The 12,929-nt window shown below is 40.5% G+C and overlaps 1 protein-coding gene across 3 annotated transcripts in view; it reads right to left on the bottom strand.

Annotated features, from left to right (window-relative positions):
- The window catches only part of IPCEF1 (interaction protein for cytohesin exchange factors 1), a 63,769-nt gene that overhangs the window by 12,246 nt on the left and 38,594 nt on the right, over nt 1–12,929 (bottom strand). For all 3 annotated transcript variants that reach the window (XM_051801690.1, XM_051801689.1, XM_051801691.1), the window contains one exon: nt 7,493–7,859. In XM_051801690.1, coding sequence (XP_051657650.1) covers nt 7,493–7,859 — 367 coding nt within the window. The remainder of the gene's footprint in view (nt 1–7,492; nt 7,860–12,929) is intronic.

The following is a 12,929-nucleotide window of genomic DNA, read 5'->3' as shown; positions in this document are numbered from 1 at the left end:
CTAACAAAGACAAATGTACCAACCCTACTCTGAGGTTTTTTTAACTTCTGAAGGTTTATAATGATGGATCTATTCCACTGGCAAAAAAATCTTAATATTATGGACAGGTTGGGCCCCACTAGTATTGCTCTGGAATGAGTCTTTCCAGTCAGGTCACGCAGCTAACAACAGACACTTTAAAATAGCTTCAGAATAAAATACTGCAAGTTATCTCTCCCACCAGCCACGCTTCAAGCTAAGCACTTTCTGTCTCAGTCATGCAAGTTAGGAAACTGAAATGCTACTACAGCACTTCTTTATCTCATCCTATTTTAAAGATAAAATAAGTTCATTTTTCTCTCAGGACCGACTGAAGGATTAGTGGTGAGGAACAAATGTCCACATTGGAAGAATATTACGTATTGTGAGTGCTTATGATTGTGTACATGCAATCGGGGGAACACACGAACTGTGGACTTTTCCCTTGCCTTGGGCAATACTAACTATAAGTAATTCTGTTGACCAATGCCACTGGAAGGATCTGTCTTCCTGGGATCCTGCACCATGCCCTTCACTCAAGCCTCACAGCCTGCTAAATCTTCAGAGCACTTCTGGAAAAAATTCTGCAGAACTGTATATCTCTTTTAGCTTTGTCAGATTCCACAACAAGGAAAGTGGAAAAGAAAACCTGTCAACAATAAAACAGGTTGTCCTCAGGATAACTGGGCTCCTGAGCTGGTAGGCAGGGACGGGGAGCAGAATTGCACCCTTGTAATCCAGGAGGAAACAGTTAGCGGCCCGCTGAGCCACTTAGATGCCCACAAGTCTATGGAACCAGATGGGATCCATCCTAGAGTGATGAGGGAGCTGGCAGAAGAGCTCGCCAAGCCGCTCTCCATCATTTACCAACAGTCCGGGCTCACTGGGGAGGTCCCAGATGATTGGAAGTTGGTCAATGTGACACTCGTCCATAATAAGGGCCAGAAGGAAGATCTGGAAAACTACAGACCTGTCAGCCTGACCTCAGTGCCTGGAAAGGTTATGGAGCAGATCATCTTGAGTGTGATCACACAGCACCTACGGGACAGCCAGGGGATCAGACCCAGCCAGCATGGATTTAGGAGGGGCAGGTCCTGCCTGACCAACCTGATCACCTTCTATGACCAGAGGACCCCCTTGTTGGATGAGGGGAAGGCTGTGGATGTAGTTTGCCTGAACTTCAGCAAAGCCTTTGATATCATCTCCCATCATCTCCTGGAAAAGCTGGCAGCTCATGGCTTGGACAGGGGCATTATCTGCTGGTTAAGAACTGGCTGGAGGGTCGGGTCCAGAGAGTGGTGGTGAAAGGTGCTGCATCCAGTTGGCAGCCGGTCACTAGTGCTGTCTCCCAGGGATCAGTGTTGGGCCTAGTCCTGTGTAATATCTTTACTGATGATCTGGATGAGGGGATCAAGTCCACCCTTAGTAAACGGGTGGACTTAGTAAATTCGGGGGAAGTGTTGATCTGCTGGAAGGCAGGAGTGCTCTGCTGAGGGACCTGGACAGGCTGGATAGATGGGCCGAATCCAATGGGATGAGGTTCAACAAGGTCAAGTGCCGGGTCCTGCACTTTGGCCACAACAACCCCCTGCAGTTCTACAGGCTGGGGCCAGAGTGACTGGAGAGCAGCCAGGAAGAAAGGGACCTGGAAGTTTGGATTGACAGGAGGCTGAACATGAGCCAGCAGTGTGGCCAAGAAGGCCAGTGGCATCCTGGCTTGTATCAGGAATAGTATGGCCAGGAGGACCGGGAAAGTGATTCTTCCCTTGAACTCAGCACTGGTGAGGCTGTGCCTCGAGTGCTGTGTCCAGTTTTGGGCCCCTCAGTTTAGAAAGTATGCTGACGTGGTAAAGCATGTCCAGAGAAGAGCAACAAGGCTGGTGAAGGGTCTGGAGCACAAGTCCTATGAGGATTGACTAAGGGAGCTGGCATTGTTTGGCCTGGAGGAGGCCCAAGGGAGACCTTATCACTCCCTACAACTACCAGAAAGGAGGCTGTAGCCAGGTGGGGGTCGGCCTCTTCTCCCAGGCAACCAGTGATAGGATAAGAGGACATAGTCTTAAGCTGCACCAGGGGAGTTTTAGGTTGGACATTAGGAAGAAGTTCTACTCAGAAAGAGTGATTGGGCATTGGAATGGGCTGCTCAGGGAGGTAGTGGAGTCACCGTCCCTAGAGGTGTTTAAGCAAAGACTGGATGTGGCACCTAGTGTCATGGTCTAGTTGACAAGGTGGTGTTAGGTATAGGTTGGACTCGATGATCTCAGAGGTCTTTTCCAACCTGGTTGATTCTGTGATTCTATAACTGGTCCTGACCTGAGTAAAAGGGAAATTCTGCACTGAAATAGTTTCACATTCAAGAGAAAGAGGCCTTCTATATTGGGGTAGTAGTAGTATTTCAGGCAAGGCACAACTCCTGACAAATTCCGTTTCAGGGGAAGTAAAACATAATTTTGTGGCTCGATGCCACTTATCTGGAATTTCCGTCTAAATAACAGGAGATATCACAGACAAGAACAAGCTGCCAGAGGTTCAGCATGCCTGCTCTTCAGCTCCTCAATTTTCAGCTTCCATCCTCCTGTTGGCCAACTTGCTACAGGTTGGAGACATTAAGGTATTAAGACTCCCCACCTTGGAGCAGCAATACAGAAGCCTGTCTGAAATATCACCTTTAATGCTCTTTAAGCCTACAGAAGTGAAACTATCCAGAACTTTTTGAAAAGCAGCTGTGAAATATAAAGCTTACTGTTTCCCAGTGGCAAAGATACAGAAATTGGAAATGTTTGGCAGAAAGAGCATTTTTCATTGAAAACCACCTCCGAGGGAACATATCTTACTAAATCCAGGCTGAAATGTAAATATTTTTTCTCCTATTCTGTAACTGAGATCTCACAGATCCCCAGTTGTGTATTAATCCAAGGGGAAAAAAAAAATCTGCTTCTTCCTCCTGTCCTTGCTACTCTTATGAGTTTCTTGTAGCTCTGCCAGTACCTCTATTTCTGATTCTGTCAAATTTTTTTATGCCAATGGAACAACACACAACTCAGCTGAGGAGAGCAGAGGAAAAAAATTTTTTGCTCTTACCTACCTACCCACCCACCCCCTTTTGAATAGGAATATGATGTCACCTCAGGGAAATCACATTTCCCACATAACTATGAAACAGAAAATACAGGAAAAATTTTAATTAGGTGAGCATAGATTAGGCAAACTCCTCATTGGCAAATGCAGAACTAAAGATAGGAGAGACTGGAAGAAAATAACAGGAAAAGTACGTTACCACCAACAGTTAGCTGCTCTTGTCTATAACAGTATAGTGGACTCAGAAGTGAGGTATAGAATTTTAATAAATGGACTGAACTGGAAACAAAACAAATAAGTCTCTCTTTTTCAGAGAGTTCAGAAAACTATAGCACAACAGTTTTCACTGTTATTTCTAAACCTTTTTGGATGAGAAACAAAATAATTATTCAAACACAGTTGTTTCTCTACTCAGTTGTTCTCACCATAGGCATATCACTTGACTAGTCTCAGCCACGATCTAGCCATTTTCTCTAACTTTTGCAGGAGGAAAAAAAGGGCTAGAGCACACCAGAGGGTCTGTTCTGGCTATTATTGGCACAGGCAGACTCCAGAGGGAAAGAGGATGTCAGTTCTGAGAACAGAAGGAATTGAATGCATCCAGCTCCTATTTAACCCACTCCTTCCCACAAAACCAATCCAGACAAAATTCAAGTGGTATTTGTAAAGTTGTCCAGGTTTCTGAAAATATCGGCACACACTAGATCTTCTATCAGCTGCTGTGAGCTAAGGTAAAATAAACCAGAAGTGGTAAAATAAGAATTCCTTACCAAGATGTATTAACTCGATATGACCATAAAACCCACATAAAATGCAAGGAAGAAGAGTTCTTATTGCTATAGTAGTAGATTCCCGAATAAATACAAACCAACCTTCCTATTATCTTACAGTAACCTGGTTCCTGTGGCTTCCTTTCATTATCACATTTTTTGATGATAATGGTGGCAGCTCTTAGATACTTTTCATTCTGGTGACTGCCAGAAGAAATACAAAGGATAGCCTAGCAATCCCAGAGGGAGCAAGGCCAGCTTTTGGATACAGAGCCCATACGCAGTCAGACAGTTGTTTGTATTCTCAACTCTTTCTTGTTTATCTTTCAGTTTCTTTGTGTCGTCGGCAGCTTAGAATCCTTTGTCACTGCGCATGTAGCAAGCCTCAACACCAAAATATTAAATATTCCCAAAAAGTAAGTAGAACCATAATGCTGATCACATTTCAAAAGAGAAAACCTATCAACTCCCCTTCTTTGTATCTGTGTATTACTCTCTAGTATGAAAAGTCTCCCCAGTAATTGATGCTGAGAGTTAAGCCTGAGAATGTTCATAACACCACTGAGAGTGGCTGGAAAGTTTGTTAAAAATATCATGTTACAGTTCCTTGCACCAGACACCCACAGTTGCTTAGTAGAGTTCATAAAATAATTTTCGTTGAAAAAATAATCCATTATCATTTAGTTGAATCTGAGGCTTCTCTTACAGAGTTTCATCTATCTATTTCTGAAAACCTTTTCATTGTGTAACTCATCACTAAAGTTTCTTCACCATTTTTGTACTTTTTCATGGTAAGCTCTACCCATAAAACCACGGCTACTCTTTCTTCCTTCTAGGTACCAATTTTTCTTACGTTGGACTCCTTTTCTGACTTTGGCCAACGAAAGTGCTCTTCAGTTCTTGAAAACTTGCCCCTCAGCTCTAAGTTCTCATCAGCTACAACCAAAAACTCCTCATGGTGTTTTACCATGTAGAATGTGGCCAGAAAACAGAGTGTGTGACAGATTATTTTAATCTTCACAAGGAGAAGGAGAGAGTATGGACACACCTCTAGGTTCTGTGGGGAGTGGGATTAAGGACCACACAGCTGTTTCAGTGACAGCAGGGCTATCTTTACGCACAGGGAACCAGTAATTTCTGGACAAATGCTGCCAGAAAACAGACTTGTCTCCTCCTGAATGCTGCCTCATTATTCTGAAACATGTCAGAAATGCACTATTCAGATGGTCTGTAAAGCAAATAGTATGGACTGCACTGAGGTATGTCTTCTTGTTTCACAACAGATAACAAAGGTGTTCTCACCAGTTTTTGTAAATCATGAGATTTTGCAGCTACATTTTACACCACAACTTGAATTCATCTCACAGTATTTGTGCACATCCTTATCAACTAGCTGGAGTTTGGGGGGTAAGCCTTAGAACCAGAATTGTATCATTTTTGATAACTATCATTTGGAACTGAATTGCTATTTTACATTAATCTTTTTTATTCTACCTCATTCTCAAAGAGAAGTAGCTTAACCTCCTTGCAAATTCTTTCCTAAATTTTTTCAGTGGCCATTACAGGGGAGGGCTCCACGCACCAACAGTCTCCATACCCTCCCCTTAATATGCAGACTGATAAAGGAAAGAAAAACCTGTGTATGGTGTACATCTTACTTGCTCAAAAATGGGTTATGATGCAGACAATAACTAGTGAGATTATTCAGTTTCCATAGTGACTGTCTCAGTGAAATTATCTATTTCTGGAATTCTGCCAGCAATCACCAGTGTGGTTAGGATAGTTCTATGTTCTGCCATCAGGGTTGCCCATCAGCTAAGCAGTGAGCAACAGAAGAATTCATTTCCCCAGGAAAAATCTTAGGAAAATTAAACCACCTTGCCAACCGCAGAAATATTCCAAAATGTACCCTGATTTACATTTGATCCCATTTTTATTGGGTAGAATCATTAAGCCTATTAAACTATACTTCAAATTATTATGAATGTGCCATACTAATTCTATGACCATCCATAAAAGTACCTCACAATTACCTGGAAAAAGTTACCCTTACAGTTATGATGGAAAACATTAACCTACATGTTGTTGTAGGATTGCTGACAATACCAGAGTAGCATATTCTAAAGAAAAGTTTAGATTTCTGGAGGGCAACCACTGAATCTTGCTCAACAGGATCTAAAGCCACTATGCCACATGTGACCTACATTACAACAGTCTACATGAATGTCCCTAATAATGTTTTCCAAGGCATTACTTTGTCAAATTTAACCCAAAAGGTAAAATTAAAAAAAAAAAAAAAAAAAAAAAAAAAAAAAAAAAAAAGATGTATTTACTATGTCTTTGTGACATTTTCATTAGGAAACCCTTTTCTGCTAGCCCCAGCCTTTTCACAACTTGCAAAGCCAGAGGGGAATTGGATTCCCCAATAACTCTCCCAAAGCATAGTAGTCTTTTCCACCACAGAGAAATAGGACATATGCTCACTCTGGGTTTTAATTCCTGCTGATATTCACTGCTACTGAATTTTCTAGCAGAGCACCCTAGAAGGTAGATAATGAAGCTGAGCACAAAACACTTGAGTTAATTTTCATTTTTGTTAAAAGCTATACTTTGCTCAATTTCTTTTTTTTTTTTTTGTAAAATCAGAAAAACAAATGACAAAATAAAGGAGTTCTAGTTGTTGATATATATAAAACAATAGGGAGACTGACAACACAACTAATGTGGCCTATACTATCATTTTTCAAACAGTGTTATGTTCACCTACAGAGAAATACCCTGAGTTCCCAACGACTCCAGTGCTGTTTCTTTCCACCTTTGCATTACCTTCAGCCTAAGCTTTTAGATACATCTTTGTTTTGTTCTATGCTGAGGCAACCCTGCTCTTTCAGCAACAAAGTACTCATCTGAAGTCCTTACAAGGATTTGGAGTCATGGGAAGAGATGATGCACAAGAACGTTGTTTCTTCCTTATGTATTATCTCTATAAGCAGACTAATTGTATACACAGGAGAGTTATGAACAGTAACAATGGCAAAATTCTGGAACTATGCCAACTTTTTCATTTCATTTCAGTAGGAGGATACCTGTGCAGAAACCTATTTGCTTAGACAAAATCCAGTCTAATGGACTTTCTGATTCAGGATTGTAGTTGTTTTCTCTTGATTACAATGAAGCTTAATGAAACAAATTGGGAGTATTTACTTCAAGTAAATACAACTGCTTTTATTTTTAAAATTAGATTGACCTAACCACATGCTCCATTTTGCTTAGAGTGTCTGTTCTGTGACACACTTTCTTAACATTTTGATTCAATCCTAATGAATAAAAGACATCTGCATTGAAATAAAGACAGTTAATAGAACCATATCTCTGTTAGATTTATATACAGAAGCTATAAGCTAACATACAGGTAAAATTTGAGAAAAGTTGTAAAAATACCTACCAACTAGATACTAGGTTATATACTTAATGTGCAACTAAGTAAATGTTTGTTAAAAATGATGTGCCACTGGAAAACTCTTCAGTGAAGAACATAAAGGAAAGAAGGGAAAAGGAAGTTGAGGAAACCCCTGAACTCTCATATTGTTTGACTGCAGCAAAAACCTCATCTCTCATTAGCTCACCTTTGGCTAGTGATCTCTGTCCTGTTGCATCTGGCACTGCTAGACAATGTGCATCTGCACTTAAGTAAGAGTTTTGGGATCCATTGTTGGGTTGGGAAAGCTGGACTCCCTGTCTTTCTGCTGCTTCTCCACAGACTACTTCTGGCGGCTCATCGGAATGAATCTGTACGCAGAAAGTTAAAGGCTGATCACCCTCTTCTGTGGCAGAGCTGTTAACTAGGTCAAGCCAGGACTGCCTCTCGGAATAAACCACTTTGGATGCCAAGGAAGATGATGACTCTTGTGAGTTGAAAGTGCTTTCAGGAGAGGAGAGAGAACAAGATGCTTCACTTGACAGAGCTGAGGTGAAAGATGACTTCTGCTGATCCTGTTTTCCAGAAAATAAAAGCAGAGGGGGAAGAAAAAAGAAAAATTATTTACAAGTCATTCTTTTCCTTAGGTTCTACATGTTATAGGTATACAGCTGAAATGCTAAATGACCAAAAATTGATGTAATCTGATGAATTATCCATTCAAACAAGTCTGAGCCAATCTCCTACAGGGCAGTAGCTTCAGCCACTAAGCCCCAAGAAGGTCAGAGGCAAAAGAGATACAAACCTGACAATGTCTAGAAATGAAAGACCAAGGAAAAATCTTGTGTTGAATGTAGCCTTCCATGCTAGTCTCACACTCGCCTTCACTCTTTAATTTGTGTTCACTTTACTGGTCTAACCAAGAGTGCAGAAGTGAAACTCCAAATTAGCCATTGAACATGAAGTTTTCTTGAAGCATTCAACAATTTCACCAATGCAACAAGCATAGATTATTGGTACCAAACCCTGAATTACACTGAAGTACAGTAAAAACGTATTTTACCTGGTCCGCTCAAGGGATAATCATTCACCAAGGCAAGAAGGCTGATAAGTAATATGATGGCAAATTAATGATGGAAATAAAAAACAGATAGCTATGGGACAAAGGGTAGGAAATGGGGAATTGTACAAGATTTGTGTTTGCTTGTTCACCTGCTAAGATTCACCCTTCAGCACATGATCTGGAAAAGGATCCAAACTTCACAAGAAACACATCAGAAATCATTAAGACATCCTAAGGCCCTCAATACGCCCCTACTTCTTACCCTGCCTTAACAGAAACACATACAGCCAGAGAGGTCTCAGAGACATCTAACAGTCATTATTGTTAGTTAGGAGTTGAAATTCCATTTAAAGGAAGGTTGAGACAAAGAACAAAGTTTTGAGAAGTATTTAACTTCCCAGTCAAGTGATTAGGCACCCAGGTCTTTGTCTACACTAGAAGTTTGCATTGATTGATTTGTACTATTATCTGGTCACCAAAAACAACTCACACAGGAAGAACTATCACTAGGCTACTTCTTCCCCACCAAACACCACTGAAGAGACCAGCTAAGAGAGTCAAATATACAAGTAATACATATGAAACCCACAAATATACACACAAATACCCAGAACAGAATCAATTGACAGTGATAAATAAAGTAATGGAAGAGGAGGAAAGACAAAGCCTTATAGTGAAGCTCTTAGCAGAAACTATCAGAAGTTGTGATGAGATCATCATGATATGAAAGCCAGATTTCTTGCTACTGCAGAAATTTACTCCTTCTGCAAGTCATCTGCTACTGGCCAATGCTAGTATCAGAATACCAGACTTGATAGACCACAATTCTGGCAAGTTTATGTTCTCAATATATATGTAGAATAGATCTGTGCAAGGAGTAAAACAGACGATAACTAGACAAAGTATTGGAAATCACTGAGAAGGTGTTGCTAGGGAAACCTGGACAAGTTGCAAACACAATAAAGGGAGCAGTCAGGAATAGTTATTTATGACCTGGTAAACCAAAATTAAGATTTATTCAAATAAACCAAACCAAGAGTGACAATTTTTTTGATCATGATATATAAAGTTCTGCAATTCAGTGTTGTATACCGTAATGTATACTTCCTTTTTACATTAAAAACAACAGAGTAGATTTGCCTTCCTGTGTTTCTAATACAGCTGTATCATATAACTACTACTCAATTCAGAAGATGAGGAAGACCAGTATCAGATTGCGGGTACCATTTGTTTATAACAGTTTCTTCACTTTTGTAAATTTTCAAGGCCATTCATAGTATAATAGAATTGTCAAGGTTGAAGGAGACCTTTAAGATCTTCCAGTCCAACTACCAACCCAGCACTACCACTGCAATCCCTAAACCACATAACCCAGCGCCAGATCCAGGTGCCTCTTGCACTTCCAGGGATTGTGACTCCGCATCTCCCTGGGCAACCTATTCCAATGCCTGACCGCTCTAACAGTGAAAAAAAATTTTCTAGCATTTAATCTGAATTCTCCCCTGTCTCACTTTAAGGCCATTTCATCTAGTCCTCTCACTGCAGGTGCCATAGAAGAAACAGGGCCCCATGTCAGTATAACCTCCTTTCACGTAGTTGTAGAGAGCGATGAGGTTCCCCCTGAACCTCCTTCAGGCTAAACAATCCCAGCCTTCAGCTGTTCCACAGAAGTCTTAAGTTCTCTAATTCTTTCACAATTCCTCCAAGACTTTCCCAAACATGGCAGGACTCAGACATTTATGTTCCTCTTATGAGAAGTACAACATTGTGTTTCTGGTGCATTTTTGTTTTTGAAATGGAAACCTTAACATATGCATCCTAAAGCAAAGGACAGACAGAAGCCATCACAAACTATACAGGTGAGTGCTAAAAACACCCACAGGGAACACAGGTGACGTTAAGTATTTCATCTAAGAACACCTATCACAAAGACAAATTTTTTGAAGTATTTGTAAAGTCAAGTAGATCAACTGAACGGTAAAGGCTCTTGCTTATATGGTGTGAATGGTCTAATTTCAACTGTTCAAAGCCAGGAAAGGAAGATGTTAGATATCACCTCTATTTTCCTGGCATTTTTCCATGCAAAAAAAGGCTATTGGAATTAAAACTGTGCTACACTGAATGGAATATATTTTTGTTTTCATTTTCATTGTGTGTTAAATAAAAAATGTGGGTGAGAATAAATGACTGCCAGAAGGTGTTTCTTTTTCTCTACATATGTGTTGTGTTTTGTTTTTGTCTTTGGCATGACAAATGTTTACTTAACTTATTGGAGTGGTTCCTTTGGAATTTTTGCAATCATCCATATAAAAATAAATATCCATTTGGGGATATTTTAAAAAGCAGATCATAAGCATTCCACTGGAGATCAGTGAGTCTCTAGACGTTTTTTAGAGAAAAATTATGACTTAAACAACTCAACTGCTTTTTGGGGATTGCTGCAATCTATTGTCTCAACATATCTGCTGAATTTTGAACTGTAAATCCATTCACACATGGACAAATTAATGCAGGTGGTCAGTTTAACTTTTGTCCTACAGATGTTAAAATTTACTTGTTCCTCACTTGCTTTTTTCTTCCACAGTATACAAAAGTATGGATGAACATGGAAAGCTCATGATCACTACTTTTTTCAAGTTTCAAAATGGTTTGAGTCAGCAGAGAATAGAACAGCCAGTATAAACTGTATGCTAGAAGTACAGCAAAATGTTTGCTGCTCTAAAATGTAACAGAGCCTCCTCCTGAGTGTCTATTAGTTTCCAGACTAATAATTTTCAGTTTGGAGTTGATTTCAAGAAGTTTGGAGGCCTTTCTGTGTAAGACAACATTTGTTTGATTTTCCAAAATGTCCAGGCCTCCTAATTCCTATTTTGCAAAATGGCTTTGCACTCAGGAGGAAGAGGTGCAATTAAAAAAATAATAATAAAAATAAATTAACTTTAGTCAATGCCTCTGGCATTCTTGATGCTGGGTTGAGTTTCACTTCCAGTTGCAATTTGAGAAGATTAAACCAGGCCAACCAAAAGCTGTACAGAGTACAACTGTACTGTACCCACAGAGTATCAACCCAAATCCACCACATTACCATGTTTGGGACCTCACAGCTTGGTTCAAGAACTCTGCAACAAATAAACATGCAACAAGCAATATTTAACCAGCCTTCGCTGAGGTAATCATGGGCTCCACTTCTGGAATTGACTTCCTCATAGAAGCTGTGCCTTCCCAATCCTCCCAATGGTTTCCTTGCTCCAGCACTTGTCCAGAAGCGAAAGGGACATTAAATCGGGCATTTAAAAGAAGACTCTGACTAGCAGTCAAACACAACTGCATTGGTACCCAGCTGTTCCTACTCACTCTGTAAGCAAGCTGAGCACACGGCAGACCCACAGCAACTGGAGCTTGTTCCAGTGGCCAGTTCTGGGGTGAAAAGATGACAACTTTGCTCAGGAGACACTAATCTTTGTCCACAGGGAAAGGGATTTTAAGCTGGGGATTAGAAGGGACATCAGCTGGGAAAGGTAAAGGCTTGAGAGAAGATAATCTTTAAGGGAAAGCTTGAGAAAACAGGTCCCCTCAGCATTTGCACAATTGCCTGCACAATTTGCGTGTCCCCTGCTGAAATGTGGAGGCCAGCACTCAAGAGGAGCATATGGGAAGGAGAAAACCAGAGATCACCCCTTCAGCAACAGACCAACAAGGAGCAGGAAGCCAGAAAAACGGAAAACTAAAAAACAACACCTGTTTAAAACTCATCATCTGGAAAAATGTGAGCGTTCACTCGGAGGGGAGCAGACGGAAAAAACATCTACAGTCTCTTAAAAGCAAAACACTGAGGTATAAAATTCAAAATGCTTTATTATTGACCCTTGGCCCAGAATAACTGTTGGAGACATAATGCCAGAGTTCTTGTTTTCTCTGATATTTATAGCCACTCAGCCACATTTAACTTCTAGTTAATACAGGCCATAAAGAATCACGTTCTACACAGTAGTGAACACCCTGCACCCCACAAGTGCTAGACAGGTTGTTTTACAGTGATAAACATTACACAACTGTTTCAAGAGAGGAAGTGAAGACTGGCTTATCTGACTGAAACAGAGGGGGGTAAGTGGGTGACAGCGTGACATACATTCCCAGCTTTATGTGAGCTAATTAAAGATTGTCAGACAGGCAACCCTGTGTATGACATCTCCTTTTATTAATGCCTATCATCACACAAGTTTCTCTAGCTCATCTATTTCAGATTTGCTACTGCTTCATTGCCTCTGTGCCATATAGGAACCTGTACCATACTAGTGAGGCAGCAGACACTTCCCTTCCTTGAGATACAAGGAGACTATTTAGTATATTACTGCACACCTCTCGATGTTAACTTTCAGCTAGTGAAGGAAAAGGCTTGAACTCAGGATTCCTTATTTGGGCTGCATTACCACCCCAAACCAGATTTCTAGACAAAGAATTAAGTAAATCTCCCATTTTAAAGCACATATAAGAGAGCTGAGATCACTAGGAAAAGCGATGATATAGAAACAAGATGAATAGGACAATATGTGGTTAATAATTAGGTGAGTCAATTTGATTA

The sequence above is a fragment of the Manacus candei genome, unplaced genomic scaffold (genome assembly GCF_025592945.1).
Source record: "Manacus candei isolate 608988 ecotype Guabito, Panama unplaced genomic scaffold, ASM2559294v1 h1tg000052l, whole genome shotgun sequence".
Lineage (NCBI taxonomy): Eukaryota > Metazoa > Chordata > Aves > Passeriformes > Pipridae > Manacus > Manacus candei.
The sequence above is the reverse complement of the archived record's forward strand: the minus strand, read 5'-3'. Positions and strand labels throughout refer to the sequence as shown.